A 17,889-nucleotide genomic window follows, 5' to 3' on the forward strand; every position below is an offset into this window, starting at 1 on the left:
GTGCTTTTAAATAAATACCAAGAGAACTTAGAAATATTTCCTCTCGCTTTATTGGGCTATGATCCCTTTGTGAAGTTGGTTGATAGTTTGTTCTCAAAGGGGCACATTTACTTACCCGGTCCAGTCGCGATCCCGACGAAAGTGCGCCATTCGGACCCTTAATAAATGAGCCCCAAAATGTCCAATAGTAGGAGAAGACATGTGATGGCGTCAGCTTTACCATCCACCACTGCGATGATTAGTCATGGTGTGTACATGGAAATCCTCTAAAAAAATACCCCATGCCCTAGATTAAAGCTCACCGACCCTCATACCACGGACGTGGGCAGTTGTTTCCAGACATCACTGGTATTCATGCAGTTTCTAGATGTTGAGACCTCTTCCCCTTCCACCAGCAGTGACATTTTTACATTCCCCAGATAACCAACATCTTCACTTAGACATTTTGAAGTAAACACCAAATCCCTAAAGTCATGAAACATAATTTCATGTGTTTTCAAGGATTCCTCAGAGGTGGTCCTACAACACGTATAACCTGTGGACCTCACCGACCAGGTGGATCCTGTAAACTGGAAAACAGTTTCCTTCTGTCCACTATATGTCATGAGTTTATGTTACGCATCAAATTTATTGGTGGATTTCAAGAGAGACATAAAAGACTGCTGTGTAATAATCTGCTGGAAAGCAGGGCCCGCCCCCGAGGAGCAGTCATAGAATTTCCATTCATAAAAGCTCCAGGGGCTTCTTCATCATCAATGTGAGTCCAGCTGGATCCAAGCTGTGGCTGCCTGATGCGTAATGCTCACTGAAGCTGCTGTAACATCACGGAGGGGCCATGTGCGCTCAGTATCGGCTTTCGTTGATAGAGACTAGTGACGTTTCTTGGCTGCATCCTAGGATCTGCCACGCGGAGCGGCCGACACCTCATCAGTTTGCTCAATGCGTCTTAAGAGCGTTCAAATGATATTCAGTGGTAAAGTAACCCATACATTAGACTGCGCTCAGCGCTCACTGAATATTAATGTGCCGGGCAGAGAATTAGCAGCAATGAGCAGAAATACTGAACGCTGAGGCTGAGATGTGACTGCTAATAATAAGTGACTCCATAGGAAATGGAAAAATCCGGATTTGGTCATGAAAACGCCTATAAGGAGCTTATAGAAATAATCATAGAAATGATTGTTTACATTGTATACAGATCTGACCAGACATGAAGGGGTTAAGCTTTCGGCAGAATCTTCCCGGACATCTTCGGAGGGTCACGTGAGCCGAGCCGTGCACCCACTTCGGTGGGAAGCACTTCTTAATCAAACGACGTGATCGATAGCGAGGAAGGTTTTTGTGATAAAGTGGAAGGAAGGCGCAGCCGCCATTGATCTCATTATAATAGTGACTTTCTATAATTAGGGACGTCTTAGCGCCTGATAATCAGTTTTTATAATGACATCACAGTGAACACCCGCTCTTGGCTTCTGGCCAGAAAATTTTGATTGTTTTTGTAAACTCAATGTAACATCTGTGACAGCGCCATTTTCTTGATTTCTCTCCGTCTTCCATTTTACTTTGAGTGAACATGGGCTTAGGTAGTGTAGGAGCTGCTACACCTCCTGCAGTCTGGTTTGCTCCAGCAACAGTTCTGACTGAGTTCTGCTCCAATCAGTCTGCGGCAGAGACCCAGAGGCCCATAAGTATTTGGATCACGCTCAGTTTGGTGCTGGTTATGCTTCATACCTTTAGAGAGACTCCTGGTGTTATGTCCTTGGCTCCTGTCTAGTTTACTCTTGTGTTTCTGCGATTTGGTACTTCGCTGTTATCTCTGTTGTAACTTAGCTTGCTACTATCTCTGTTGTAACTTAGCTCGCTGCTATCTCTGTTGTAACTTAGCTCGCTGTTATCTCTTTTGCTTAGCTCGCTGTTATCTCTGTTGTAACTAAGCTTGCTGCTATCTCTGTTGTTACTTAGCTTGCTGGCTATTCTTTTCAGTTTGTGTTGTTTGTTATGTGTTTGCCCTTTGGCTCAGGGAGGAACTGTCTTCTAGTTGTCCCTTACCACTTAGGGTATGAGAGGCATTTTGGGTGTTTGAGTTTAGAGTTCACTGTCGTCTATGTGTTTCTGGTCCCCGCATTATACTCGGTTCTATTTCTTACTGGAGTCTTCTATACAATATGAAGGTTCTCCAGGTACATCCATCCTTATCCATGAAGCCACATTTATTAACAGTCTCTTATACTTATATACTTATAACACCAGCATACTCCGAAGTGCTGCACAGATTGTCACCATTCCCATCAGTCCCTGTGGGTTCACAATAACATTTATTGATGTCACATTAAACACTCCAAAGCAAATTGCCAAGTCTCCCACAAGAAACTCCCAAAAAGAGAGGAAAAAATCTCCGAAGCATAGGGGGTCATCTTCTATGTGACGTCCGCTTCTCAAAAATGGGCGTGACCAGCTAGTTGTGAGCCCACATCCCAAAAATTATCCTGGGATTACCTCCAACCTACAAACGGAATTACCTACTTTGCGGGTAGGGTTTAGGTAAACCCCGCCCCTTTTCCGCCCGGTCTGATTTTACCAGGACGGCAACTCAAAGTGTGTGACTATTGGCTACAATGTATGTAATGTATAGATTATATATGGCCACATGTCCGGGGATAGTGATCCTTGACCTGTTTACAATTCCTACTAGAGGCGTCATGTATGTACAAGAGCTCCCCCAAGTGGTGGCTGTAGGTCACCATAATAGAGAGGTGGTCTGGGGGCGTCACAGAATTTAGTATTCAGATTCTATGGAGAAAGCCGGATCCATCCCCTTCCCATCCGAAGACAAAGCAAACAGACGAGAGCCGCACTAATACTGAGTAATCCTGTCCCCTCTGTTTGCTCAGAGCCGTACAGAATATCGCACACTGAATCTATGCAGAATACAGAGAAGATGATGCCGGATCATGGAGGCGCCTGCGCTGTAATAAGGAGACCGTAATAATGTACTTACCTTATTCACACCACACACCCCGAGCAAGTCTTCCAAGCCCATAGAAAACACCTGACTGCAGGATCTGACTACACGAGGTCTGCTTGTAGTCTGTAACCATAGAGACACAAAGCTTTACTAAGGAGCTGCAGGCACAATAAACTCAAGAAGATCAGAGTTGTCAAAGTCTTCTTTAATAGATAATAGATAGTACTAGATACTTTGCATTTTAATACGTGTATTTTGTAGGATTTTCTGTAGACAGTGGGGGAATTTATGGCATGATATGATCAGCAGGTCGGAAATTAGCAGGAGTAGGCGGAGCCTCTCTGGACCAATAGATTCTCTGTAATTGTAGCGCAAGTTTTTGCAAATCTATCCATGTTTAGGGCAGTTCTGCACCTGATGCCTTCTTAATAACTAATAATAATATAATCCTATTTACTTAAAGTTAATCTGCCATCAGAATCCATCAAAATCCATCCTGATAAACCCGGGACATTACTCATAGATCCGGGCACCGGGACTGTGGGATCTTCTGTGTAATATTTGTTATTTATGGCCTCGTTCTTTAAAAAATCTCCTTTTTAAATGAAGGGCTTCATCACAGCCCTCCATTCTGCAGCTTCACAGGCTGTTACACTGTGCATAAGCACTGCCTCTTCCCTCTGTGTGAGATTACAGCAGGGAAGTGTAACAGCCCGTGAAGTGAGAGGAGGGAAGGGTAATTTATTTGGTAATTTATTTTCAAACTCCCAGATAAAGTAAAAGTGAGTCCCTCCATTCACAAAAATAAAACCAGCATATTGTAATGTACTTTGTGACGTCTGTACCTGTGAATTTCATGTTTTCCGGAAATCATGGGTTATTTTTTAGTAGAATTCAGTTTCTATATTTATGTAAATCAGCTTCTCTGTGTGTCAGGGGCGGGGCCATTGCACCCAGCAGTCTGTGCTATTTATTATTGAACATAATAACATTGTACGCAGGAGCTCCCTCTAGTGGTGGCTGCAGTTTTAGATAATTTTATTAATATATTCGATTGCATTCCAGGATTTTAACCCATTGTTGCCGTGTAGCCGCAGCCCAGCAGCCTGTGGTCAGTTCTGTCCAGTAACTCCGCTGTCTGTGTGATTAAAGCACTGGCCGTGCAGACGCTGAGTCCAGCGAGTGACACTTAATCTGCAGCCTCTGAACGCGCGGCCATAAATATTCACAGTAACGTCACCATGTGATTCATTCGCCCCGCGGATATTCATTTGGCCGGCCGCCAGCTGACTGCATATTTGCAAAAAAAAAAAAAAAAAAAAAAAGCTGATATTTGCTTTTTTATTCCGGATAAAAAGCCATAAATTAATAGAAGCGGCGGCTGAATAACGTCAGTAATTAAAGCTTCTATTTCAGGGGAAATGATTGAAGACCCTTTAACACACACAGAATTGTGATGGGAGACGGTGGAGGCCGTGGATCAACCAAAAAAATCTGAAAACTTCAAACAAATAATTCAGGGAATGTAAAAATCTGTATTAAGCAAACAAATAAAATAAAAAATACATCATTTATCTTACAATATACTTATCAACTTCAAAGCTAATAAAATAGGGATTTCTATCCCCAAACCCATGACAACCGTCCATTCCCCTACACTATGGCTATCCCATGCTGGGTGGGCACCGATGGTAAGTATGATAAAACTACTAGCCCACCTGGGACTATTCAAGGCCTTTGTGTCTCCTGTAGAATAGCCCCTTAGACCTGCCCCTCTTAGCTCCTAGACCCGCCCCTCTTAGCTCTTAGACCCGCCCCTTTAGGAGGCTTAGAAAAGAGGCGTGGCTTAAAGGGGATTTCTGAGCTAAATATATTGATCAACAATCATAGGATAGGTTATTAATATGATATTGTCGGGGACCAACACCCAGCACCCCCACAGTTCTACTCATCTCCTGAGAATGTAACACGAAGCAGACAGCGCTGTACTATGTGTAGTGGCTGAGCCAAGCCAAAGCACCTCAGCTACCGGTCAAAAGAATGGAAACTGATTTGTAGTACCTGGTTTGACCACTACATAGAGAATGGCGCTGTCTGCCGCCTTGTACACTCTTTGTTGCTTGATCTGTGGGGGTGCTGGGTAATGGACCCCACAAATCTGATATTCTATGGATATGTTATGGAAAAGTTCTAATTGCTGATATAAAAGTTCGTTTCCGCGATAATTCTGGCACTATATCACGCTCTGCTCTATCTATTAATAAATTTAGGCCCACGGGTGACGATACCAAAACCGTAAAAAAAAAAAAGAATAAATCTGTTAATTTCCCTAAATTTTATTTCACCGAAAATGTAGGAATTTCTCTTTTTCCTCCATATGCTGTTACTTATCCTCAGCAATGGCCTCCTCCGTCCCCCTCAGACTTGTCCCTTACGGCATCAGATGTGGTTTTTTTTTCCCTCCTCCATTTCGTCTCTATTTAATACTTTCATGTTCATCATCTACAGGGAAACATTTCAGGTAGCGAGAAGCCTCGTAGAGTAGAAATATATAAAACTATATTGTAGTAAAATAGCTGCTCCACAAGGATTACATCTTTATCAGGCCCAAAGGGGAATCTCTGTACTTTACAGTCAGGAAAATGAATGTCATTTGCATTCAGACCCGGCTCCGGCGCCGCTTTCTGGACTATAAAGTGTAAGGAGAATTTTCATTCTCCTAGCAATTATTTTTGACTGATTTTTAAAACGGTCGCAGTTTTGCGGCGGATATTAATAAAATTGACATTTTTAATCAGCTCTACATAATTTTTATTCCTTTTTTTTTTCTTTCATTCGGGTCGGATGTGAATAATAGATGCGAAAAGCTGAGGGAAAAAGGGGGATTCTAATTTATGGACAAATGTAAAAAAAAAAGAATAAAAAGAGGCGACTTTCAGCTGGACCCGAACATAAAAACATAAAACATGAAACGTTACACGTGAGATAAAGGGCAGATGAAATGTGGCTGTGTAATAATTCCCCTTCGTCTGTTAGTCGTCGTCCTCCGATTATTACCTAAAGATATAAAACAGATAAAATGATCATAATTTTTTTCCCTGGTTAAATATACAGAGGGAGGCGGCTCCACAAGGTCCTGGCCCCTCTCTACAAATTAGCTGGTTTTGGCAGGTTCATCTAAGGCCTCATTCACACAACAATGCGCCTCACCTGGGCCGGAATCCGGACAAAGGTGGGGGAAGCCAAGACATCGGTCTTATGCAAAATCTTAACTGCTGGATGGAATTTGAACCTGTGCTGGGATTTCCTGGTAGGAGAGGGGAGAGAGAGCTGCTTCATTCACTGTTCTTTTTTAGTTACAGGAACAAACAGCATAAATTACAGGACATTTTAAAGACCTTTTTTACGTTTTTAAGTTTTTAATCTTCTACAACTACCGTGATTAACCCCATCAGTCAAAAATATGAGAGAGATGATAACTAAGGCCTCATTCACAGTAGCCAGGGCGGGTATACAGCAGCGTACTGGATCAGCAGAGAGATGAGCGCTCCCTTCTCCATAGCGAGGCACAGCACCCTACCTTTGCTCTATCTTTTTCCTGTGGATGCTACAGTACGGGGGAAGACATGTGCGGTCACCATACTGTGCCCAGGCACCATAGGCATCTATGGGGGGGGGTGTATATCCAGGTAAAATTTCCGTCCTTGCAATGTCCATGTAAATGCAGACTAATAGTGATGGATTTTCTAAACATCATAGACGGGGCCAGAGATTAGGCTGGTACTTCCCATTAGAAGAGGGGGAGACGGAGGCTCTTCATTCACACAACAGAACCCCTCAGGCTCCTGTGCTTGAAAACCACTCCCAGTCATGCTTTTGATTGAGAGCTACCTTTCAGGGTCAGCGCCTTCAGAAAAGCTGGGTTTGTCATTATGAGTTCATGTGTTCAGCTGTGGATTGAATGATAGACGCTGTACCTGTCAGCTGCTGGAGGCGGCGTCCAAGAACTCCAAGTGTCCTGTTCTGATTACAGGCTGCTGGTTCTTTCAGTCCTCTTTTTGTCCATTACTCTTGTTATTGCTTGCACTGTGTATCTGACCCCTGTTACCTTTTCTTGACTATTCTCTTGCCTCTCGATTTTGAACCTCGCTGCCATCTTGGTTTTGTCCTGGTCCTGCCTGACTTTGCTTTGATATTTCTTATCTAGAAGTCAATCAGAAGTCCCCGGCCGTTAGGGTTTGCGGGGCTGGTGACAGGGGACTGTGGGTGAGTTCGGGGCCTGCACCCCTTTCCCTACTGGGACAAGTTCATATTAACGCAAAAACTTTCTGAGATTATTTTGGACTTTTTCTAACTTTGAAAGTTTTGTTTTGGGTCATTACTGTACGTCTGACGCTTTTTGAAAGTTTTGTTTTGGGTCATTACTGTACGTCTGACGCTTCTTACATTGTTACCGTTCCAGTATGAATCGTGCGCAGTGATTATCGCGCTGCCAGGTAAAGTTTTTTCCTCTTTCCAACCCAGGAAATAGATTTGCATATTAATTGGATCAGTAGCTTGCGCACATTTGCATACTAATTAGGTCAGAGGGCGGCGTGCGTCTCCGCCCGCTGCTGGGAGTTCCTCCATTTACATGTTGATTTTGTCAGTGGGGGCTGATTTACATATGTTGCTTTCTGTTATGAGGACATTTGCATATAAAGTGTTGAGTGGGTTGGGGTCACATTTACATACGGGCAGCGTGATGTCTTATTTTTATCCGTGTGGCGCCAACGCTGCGTTACAGCCGGTCGGGCTTTGGCCTTATTCCAAGAGCGTTATCCGAGTGACCCGACCCTCTGACCTTTAACCCCTGTTGGTAGGTGACAAGGTCGCTACCTGTTGGGGTAGTTCTGCTGTTACTTTGTATCTGCGGTCACTGGGGTCGCGCTCCCCTCATTGTCAGTGGATGAGACCCGATACTGAAGCGTCTCCTGCTCCGGATAATTATCGGACGCGCCGGCAGGGAGGTTTCGCGGTGATGAAGCGGCTCCACTAATTGTATTGATTTGTTTAGAGCTCGGCTCAGAAAGCTCATTAAATAAATGGAGTCTATAATGTTCTCCACAACCAGAATAACACTGATAATAGCGTGCGGAAAGGATTACTGGGGTTCAGGGGCCAAACACAATCTGCACACCATGTGACATCACTGTGTGTATTACCCCTGTACTGTGACATCACTGTGTGTATTATTCTTGTACTGTGACATCACTTTGTGTATTATCCTGTACTGTGACATCACTGTGTGTATTATCTCTGTACTGTGACATCACTGTGTGTATTATCTCTGTACTGTGACATCACTGTGTGTATTATCCTGTACTGTGACATCCCTGTGTGTATTATCTCTGTACTGTGACATCACTGTGTGTATTATCCCTGTCCTGTGACATCACTGTGTGTATTATCCCTGTACTGTGACATCGCTGTGTGTATTACCCCTGTACTGTGACATCACTGTGTGTATTATCCTGTACTGTGACATCACTGTGTGTATTATCCTGTACTGTGACATCACTGTGTGTATTATCTCTGTACTGTGACATCACTGTGTGTATTATCCCTGTACTGTGACATCACTGTGTGTATTATCCCTGTACTGTGACATCACTGCGTGTATTATCCCTGTACTGTGACATCACTGTGTGTATTATCTCTGTACTGTGACATCACTGTGTGTATTATCCCTGTACTGTGACATCACTGTGTGTATTATCCCTGTACTGTGACATCACTGCGTGTATTACCTCTGTACTGTGACATCACTGTGTGTATTACCCCTGTACTGTGACATCACTGTGTGTATTATCCTGTACTGTGACATCGCTGTGTGTATTACCCCTGTACTGTGACATCACTGTGTGTATTATCCTGTACTGTGACATCACTGTGTGTATTATCTCTGTACTGTGACATCACTGTGTGTATTATCCCTGTACTGTGACATCACTGTGTGTATTATCCCTGTACTGTGACATCACTGCGTGTATTATCCCTGTACTGTGACATCGCTGTGTGTATTATCTCTGTACTGTGACATCACTGTGTGTATTATCCCTGTACTGTGACATCACTGTGTGTATTATCCCTGTACTGTGACATCACTGTGTGTATTATCCCTGTACTGTGACATCACTGCGTGTATTATCCCTGTACTGTGACATCGCTGTGTGTATTATCCCTGTACTGTGACATCACTGTGTGTATTATCTCTGTACTGTGACATCCCTGTGTGTATTATCTCTGTACTGTGACATCACTGTGTGTATTATCCCTGTCCTGTGACATCACTGTGTGTATTATTCCTGTACTGTGACATCGCTGTGTGTATTACCCCTGTACTGTGACATCACTGTGTGTATTATCCTGTACTGTGACATCACTGTGTGTATTATCCTGTACTGTGACATCACTGTGTGTATTATCTCTGTACTGTGACATCACTGTGTGTATTATCCCTGTACTGTGACATCACTGTGTGTATTATCCCTGTACTGTGACATCACTGCGTGTATTACCTCTGTACTGTGACATCACTGTGTGTATTACCCCTGTACTGTGACATCACTGTGTGTATTATCCTGTACTGTGACATCGCTGTGTGTATTATCCTGTACTGTGACATCACTGTGTGTATTATCCTGTACTGTGACATCACTGTGTGTATTATCTCTGTACTGTGACATCACTGTGTGTATTATCCCTGTACTGTGACATCACTGCGTGTATTATCCCTGTACTGTGACATCGCTCTGTGTATTATCTCTGTACTGTGACATCACTGTGTGTATTATCCCTGTACTGTGACATCACTGTGTGTATTATCCCTGTACTGTGACATCACTGTGTGTATTATCCCTGTACTGTGACATCACTGCGTGTATTATCCCTGTACTGTGACATCGCTGTGTGTATTATCCCTGTACTGTGACATCGCTGTGTGTATTATCTCTGTACTGTGACATAGCTGTGTGTATTTTCCCTGTACTGTGACATCACTGTGTGTATTATCCCTGTACTGTGACATCACTGTGTGTATTATCCCTGTACTGTGACATCACTGTGTGTATTATCCCTGTACTGTGACATCGCTGTGTGTATTATCTCTGTACTGTGACATCGCTGTGTGTATTATCCCTGTACTGTGACATCACTGTGTGTATTATCCCTGTACTGTGACATCACTGTGTGTATTATCCCTGTACTGTGACATCACTGTGTGTATTATCTCTGTACTGTGACATCACTGTGTGTATTATCCCTGTACTGTGACATCACTGTGTGTATTATCCCTGTACTGTGACATCACTGTGTGTATTATCTCTGTACTGTGACATCACTGTGTGTATTATCCTGTACTGTGACATCACTGTGTGTATTATCTCTGTACTGTGACATCACTGTGTGTATTATCTCTGTACTGTGACATCACTGTGTGTATTATCCTGTACTGTGACATCCCTGTGTGTATTATCTCTGTACTGTGACATCACTGTGTGTATTATCCCTGTCCTGTGACATCACTGTGTGTATTATCCCTGTACTGTGACATCGCTGTGTGTATTACCCCTGTACTGTGACATCACTGTGTGTATTATCCTGTACTGTGACATCACTGTGTGTATTATCCTGTACTGTGACATCACTGTGTGTATTATCCCTGTACTGTGACATCACTGTGTGTATTATCCCTGTACTGTGACATCACTGCGTGTATTATCCCTGTACTGTGACATCACTGTGTGTATTATCCCTGTACTGTGACATCACTGTGTGTATTATCTCTGCACTGTGACATCACTGTGTGTATTATCCTGTACTGTGACATCACTGTGTGTATTATCCCTGTACTGTGACATCACTGCGTGTATTACCTCTGTACTGTGACATCACTGTGTGTATTACCCCTGTACTGTGACATCACTGTGTGTATTATCCTGTACTGTGACATCGCTGTGTGTATTACCCCTGTACTGTGACATCACTGTGTGTATTATCCTGTACTGTGACATCACTGTGTGTATTATCCTGTACTGTGACATCACTGTGTGTATTATCCCTGTACTGTGACATCACTGCGTGTATTATCCCTGTACTGTGACATCACTGCGTGTATTATCCCTGTACTGTGACATCGCTGTGTGTATTATCTCTGTACTGTGACATCACTGTGTGTATTATCCCTGTACTGTGACATCACTGTGTGTATTATCCCTGTACTGTGACATCACTGTGTGTATTATCCCTGTACTGTGACATCACTGCGTGTATTATCCCTGTACTGTGACATCGCTGTGTGTATTATCCCTGTACTGTGACATCGCTGTGTGTATTATCCCTGTACTGTGACATCGCTGTGTGTATTATCCCTGTACTGTGACATCGCTGTGTGTATTATCCCTGTACTGTGACATCGCTGTGTGTATTATCTCTGTACTGTGACATCGCTGTGTGTATTATCCCTGTACTGTGACATCACTGTGTGTATTATCCCTGTACTGTGACATCACTGTGTGTATTATCTCTGTACTGTGACATCACTGTGTGTATTATCCCTGTACTGTGACATCACTGTGTGTATTATCTCTGTACTGTGACATCACTGTGTGTATTATCCCTGTACTGTGACATCACTGTGTGTATTATCCCTGTACTGTGACATCACTGTGTGTATTATCTCTGTACTGTGACATCGCTGTGTGTATTATCCCTGTACTGTGACACCACTGTGTGTATTATCCCTGTACTGTGACATCGCTGTGTGTATTATCTGTGTACTGTGACATCACTGTGTGTATTATCTCTGTACTGTGACATCGCTGTGTGTATTATCCCTGTACTGTGACATCACTGTGTGTATTATCCCTGTACTGTGACATCACTGTGTGTATTATCTGTGTACTGTGACATCACTGTGTGTATTATCTCTGTACTGTGACATCGCTGTGTGTATTATCCCTGTACTGTGACATCACTGTGTGTATTATCCCTGTACTGTGACATCACTGTGTGTATTATCTGTGTACTGTGACATCACTGTGTGTATTATCTCTGTACTGTGACATCGCTGTGTGTATTATCCCTGTACTGTGACATCACTGTGTGTATTATCCCTGTACTGTGACATCACTGTGTGTATTATCCCTGTACTGTGACACCACTGTGTGTATTATCCCTGTACTGTGACATCACTGTGTGTATTATCCCTGTACTGTGACATCACTGTGTGTATTATCTTTGTACTGTGACATCACTGTGTGTATTACCCCTGTACTGTGACATCACTGTGTGTATTATCCCTGTACTGTGACATCACTGTGTGTATTGTCCCTGTACTGTGACATCACTGTGTGTATTATCTCTGTACTGTGACATCACTGTGTGTATTATCCCTGTACTGTGACATCACTGTGTGTATTATCCCTGTACTGTGACATCGCTGTGTGTATTATCCCTGTACTGTGACATCACTGTGTGTATTACCCCTGTACTGTGACATCACTGTGTGTATTATCCCTGTACTGTGACATCACTGTGTGTATTATCTCTGTACTGTGACATCACTGTGTGTATTGTCCCTGTACTGTGACATCACTGTGTGTATTATCCCTGTACTGTTAAATCACCAGGGATATAACGAGCCGTGCACCTGTGTGACATCACATGACCAGGGATATAACGAGCCATGCACCTGTGTGACATCACATGACCAGGGATATAACGAGCCGTACACCTGTGTGACATCACATGACCAGGTATATAACGAGCCGTGCACCTGTGTGACATCACATGACCAGGGATATAACGAGCCGTGCACCTTTGTGACATCACATGACCAGGGATATAACGAGCCGTGCACCTGTGTGACATCACATGACCAGGGATATAACGAGCCGTGCACCTGTGTGACATCACATGACCAGGGATATAACGAGCCGTGCACCTGTGTGACATCACATGACCAGGGATATAACGAGCCGTGCACCTGTGTGACATCACATGACCAGGGATATAACGAGCCGTGCACCTGTGTGACATCACATGACCAGGGATATAACGAGCCGTGCACCTGTGTGACATCACATGACCAGGGATATAACGGGCCGTGCACCTTTGTGACATCACATGACCAGGGATATAACGAGCCGTGCACCTGTGTGACATCACATGACCAGGGATATAACGAGCCGTGCACCTGTGTGACATCACATGACCAGGGATATAACGAGCCGTGCACCTGTGTGACATCACATGACCAGGGATATAACGAGCCGTGCACCTGTGTGACATCACATGACCAGGGATATAACGGGCCGTGCACCTTTGTGACATCACATGACCAGGGATATAACGAGCCGTGCACCTGTGTGACATCACATGACCAGGGATATAACGAGCCGTGCACCTTTGTGACATCACATGACCAGGGATATAACGAGCCGTGCACCTGTGTGACATCACATGACCAGGGATATAACGAGCCGTGCACCTGTGTGACATCACATGACCAGAAATATAACGAGCTGTGCACCTGTGTGACATCACATGACCAGGGATATAACGAGTCGTGCACCTGAGTGACATCACATGACCAGGGATATAACGAGCCGTGCACCCGTGTGACATCACATAACTAGGGATATAACTAGCCGTGCACCTGTGTGACATCACATGACCAGGGATATAACGAGCCGTGCACCTGTGTGACATCACATGACCAGGGATATAACGAGCCGTGCACCTGTGTGACATCACATGACCAGGGATATAACGAGTCGTGCACCTGAGTGACATCACATGACCAGGGATATAACGAGCCGTGCACCCGTGTGACATCACATGACCAGGGATATAACGAGCCGTGCACCTGTGTGACATCACATGACCAGGGATATAACGAGCCGTGCACCTGAGTGACATCACATGACCAGGGATATAACGAGCCGTGCACCTATGTGACATCACATGACCAGGGATATAACGAGCCGTGCACCTGTGTGACATCACATGACCAGGGATATAACGAGCCGTGCACCTGTGTGACATCACATGACCAGAGATATAACGAGCCGTGCACCTGAGTGACATCACATGACCAGGGATATAACGAGCCGTGCACCTATGTGACATCACATGACCAGGGATATAACGAGCCGTGCACCTGTGTGACATCACATGACCAGGGATATAACGAGCCGTGCACCTGTGTGACATCACATGACCAGAGATATAACGAGCCGTGCACCTGAGTGACATCACATGACCAGGGATATAACGAGCCGTGCACCTTTGTGACATCACATGACCAGGGATATAACGGGCCGTGCACCTGTGTGACATCACATGACCAGGGATATAACGAGCCGTGCACCTGAGTGACATCACATGACCAGGGATATAATGAGCCGCGCACCTGTGTGACACATGATCACGGACAGATTTGTATCCAATGGAAGTAAACATAGAATTTTTCTATAGAATGACAGGAAGCAGAGATCTAGAAAACCCTGAGGAATTGATACAGAAAGTATTATGGAAAATTGTAGAACTTTACATAAACAGTATCAGTTGCTGAAAGTGGACGATTCCTTTTATTATCACTGGATTCATTTTGCTTGTGCTTTAGGAAAGCTACAAAAACCTTTGGAATCCCCGACCGTCTGATCTGAGTCTCGTGATGTTTTCGGACCCCATTGCGATTTCTTTGCCCCTTAGAAGAGTCTGAGACTATTTGTCCCGACCAGAACTCAGATTGTGACTATGAATATTCCTGTAGCGGCTCCGATACACAGGGGGCACAAACTTTAGGAATTTGTTATTACACTTTAGTCTTATAAAGGACAGTTCAGGACTGGGGGGCTGGAGGACTGGGGGGACTGGATGGCTGGGGGGCTGGAGGACTGGGGGGCTGGAGGACTGGGGGGCTGGAGGACTGGGGGGCTGGAGGACTGGGGGGCTGGAGGGCTGGAGGACTGGGGGGGCTGAAGGACTGGGGGGCTGGAGGACTGGGGGGGCTGAAGAACTGGGGGGCTGGAGGGCTGGGGGGCTGGAGGACTGGGGGGCTGGAGGACTGGGGGGGCTGAGGGACTGGGGGGCTGGAGGACTGGGGGGGCTGGAGGACTGGGGGGCTGGAGGGCTGGGGGGCTGGAGGACTGGGGGGGCTGAAGGACTGGGGGGCTGGAGGACTGGGGGGGCTGGAGGACTGGGGGGCTGGAGGACTGGGGGGCTGGAGGGCTGAGGGGCTGGAGGACTGGGGGGGCTGAAGGACTGGGGGGCTGAAGGACTGGGGGGCTGGAGGACTGGGGGGGCTGGAGGACTGGGGGGCTGGAGGACTGGGGGGCTGGAGGGCTGAGGGGCTGGAGGGCTGGGGGGGCTGGAGGACTGGGGGGGCTGAAGGACTGGGGGGCTGGAGGACTGGGGGCTGGAGGACTGGAGGATTTCACGGCGTAAAGATATAAAATTCCTAGAGCCCGGACTTCCTATTGGAGGGGGGATGGCGGGGGCCGGATCGGGACGTGTCGGTGTCATTGTATCAGTGTGACCATTCATCAGTGTCGCCGCGTCCTTCAGGAGATGACCCTCCCCCCCCCCCCCCCCCCCCCGGCCGAGCGTCACCCATGGGCGAGGAATCACTTCTGTTACTTTTTCACTCTGTTACAAACCTTGAGCGTCACTGACAAGAAACTTTTCGTGAAGGTCTCGGAGGAGATGGAAACATCTGAGAACTTCTCACGCTCGAGCGTTTATGAGTTGATGTGTTACCGGAGATTTATCGGATTTAGGACATGAAGTGAATTTAATCAGCGGCGCAGGAGCGGCGAAACATCACGGATCGGGAATCAGAGCCGCGGCGTCTGCACCGAAACCGGAGAGAGAAAAGTCTATTACACATCTTATTCCAATACGACCAACAGCCGAGTCATCCCGAGAAATACGGATCATGCTGTGACCTTTGCCCCCTGACCCCTGTAGGTCTGAGTTCAGTCGGCTATTGGGGGCAGATCAGACATATCGTACCCAGCGACGGAACCCAAATGAACTAAAACGAAGTCTCTGTTATGGGTTTCACCAGATGTTTTGTAGCTACGGGAGGTAACCAACCAACCATGGATAATAGGGCCCCTGGGTGACAGAGCCTCAGTGGCCCCTGCAGGGAACTCAGGTGGCAGCATTAAAAATTCAGAAACTAAAACAGTTTCCTGTCCCCCCCCCCCTCTCCCATCATGGGTATTTTATATACAGCCCCTCATGGGTATTTTATATACAGCCCCTCATGGTTATATTATACACAGCCCCTCATGGGTATTTTATATACAGCCCCTCATGGGTATTTTATATACAGCCCCTCATGGGTATTTTATATACAGCCCCTCATGGTTATTTTATATACAGCCCCTCATGGGTATTTTATATACAGCCCCTCATGGTTATTTTATATACAGCCCCTTGTGGGTATTTTATATACAGCCCCTCATGGTTATTTTATATACAGCCCCTCATGGTTATTTTATATACAGCCCCTCATGGATATTTTATATACAGCCCCTCATGGTTATTTTATATACAGCCCCTCATGGGTATTTTATATACAGCCCCTCATGGTTATTTTATATACAGCCCCTTGTGGGTATTTTATATACAGCCCCTCATGGTTATATTATATACAGCCCCTCATGGTTATATTATATACAGCCCCTCATGGGTATTTTATATACAGCCCCTCATGGGTATTTTATATACAGCCCCTCATGGGTATTTTATATACAGCCCCTCATGGTTATTTTATATACAGCCCCTCATGGGTATTTTATATACAGCCCCTCATGGTTATTTTATATACAGCCCCTTGTGGGTATTTTATATACAGCCCCTCATGGTTATTTTATATACAGCCCCTCATGGTTATTTTATATACAGCCCCTCATGGTTATTTTATATACAGCCCCTCATGGATATTTTATATACAGCCCCTCATGTGTTATATTATATACAGCCCCTCATGGATATTTTATATACAGCCCCTCATGGTTATTTTATATACAGCCCCTCATGGTTATTTTATATACAGCCCCTCATGGATATTTTATATACAGCCCCTCATGGTTATTTTATATACAGCCCCTCATGTGTTATTTTATATACAGCCCCTCATGTGTTATATTATATACATCCCCTCATGTGTTATATTATATACAGCTCCTCATGTGTTATATTATATACAGCCCCTGATGTGTTATATTATATACAGCCCCTCATGTGTTATATTATATACAGCCCCTCATGGTTATATTATATACAGCCCCTCATGGTTATATTATATACAGCCCCTCATGGATATTTTATATACAGCCCCTCATGGTTATTTTATATACAGCCCCTCATGGGTATTTTATATACAGCCCCTCATGGGTATTTTATATACAGCCCCTCATGGGTATTTTATATACAGCCCCTCATGGGTATTTTATATACAGCCCCTCATGGGTATTTTATATACAGCCCCTCATGGTTATTTTATATACAGCCCCTCATGGATATTTTATATACAGCCCCTCATGGTTATTTTATATACAGCCCCTCATGGGTATTTTATATACAGCCCCTCATGGGTATTTTATATACAGCCCCTCATGGGTATTTTATATACAGCCCCTCATGGGTATTTTATATACAGCCCCTCATGGATATTTTATATACAGCCCCTCATGTGTTATATTATATACATCCCCTCATGTGTTATATTATATACAGCTCCTCATGTGTTATATTATATACAGCCCCTGATGTGTTATATTATATACAGCCCCTCATGTGTTATATTATATACAGCCCCTCATGGTTATATTATATACAGCCCCTCATGGTTATATTATATACAGCCC

At 44.8% G+C, this 17,889-nt stretch overlaps 1 protein-coding gene across 3 annotated transcripts in view; it reads left to right on the forward strand.

Annotated features, from left to right (window-relative positions):
- ST6GALNAC3 (ST6 N-acetylgalactosaminide alpha-2,6-sialyltransferase 3) overlaps positions 1 to 17,889 on the forward strand; it is a 247,921-nt gene that overhangs the window by 120,178 nt on the left and 109,854 nt on the right. The window contains exon 4 of one of the 3 annotated variants that reach the window (XM_072126958.1): positions 2,892 to 3,068. The exons of the other annotated variants lie outside the window; for them this stretch is intronic. Within the exon in view, the coding sequence (XP_071983059.1) occupies positions 2,892 to 2,916 (25 nt within the window). The 3' untranslated portion in view covers positions 2,917 to 3,068. Of the gene's footprint in view, positions 1 to 2,891; positions 3,069 to 17,889 lie in introns of those variants that run through there. 3 annotated transcript variants of the gene reach the window in all.

This window comes from Engystomops pustulosus, chromosome 10, assembly GCF_040894005.1.
Source record: "Engystomops pustulosus chromosome 10, aEngPut4.maternal, whole genome shotgun sequence".
NCBI lineage: Eukaryota > Metazoa > Chordata > Amphibia > Anura > Leptodactylidae > Engystomops > Engystomops pustulosus.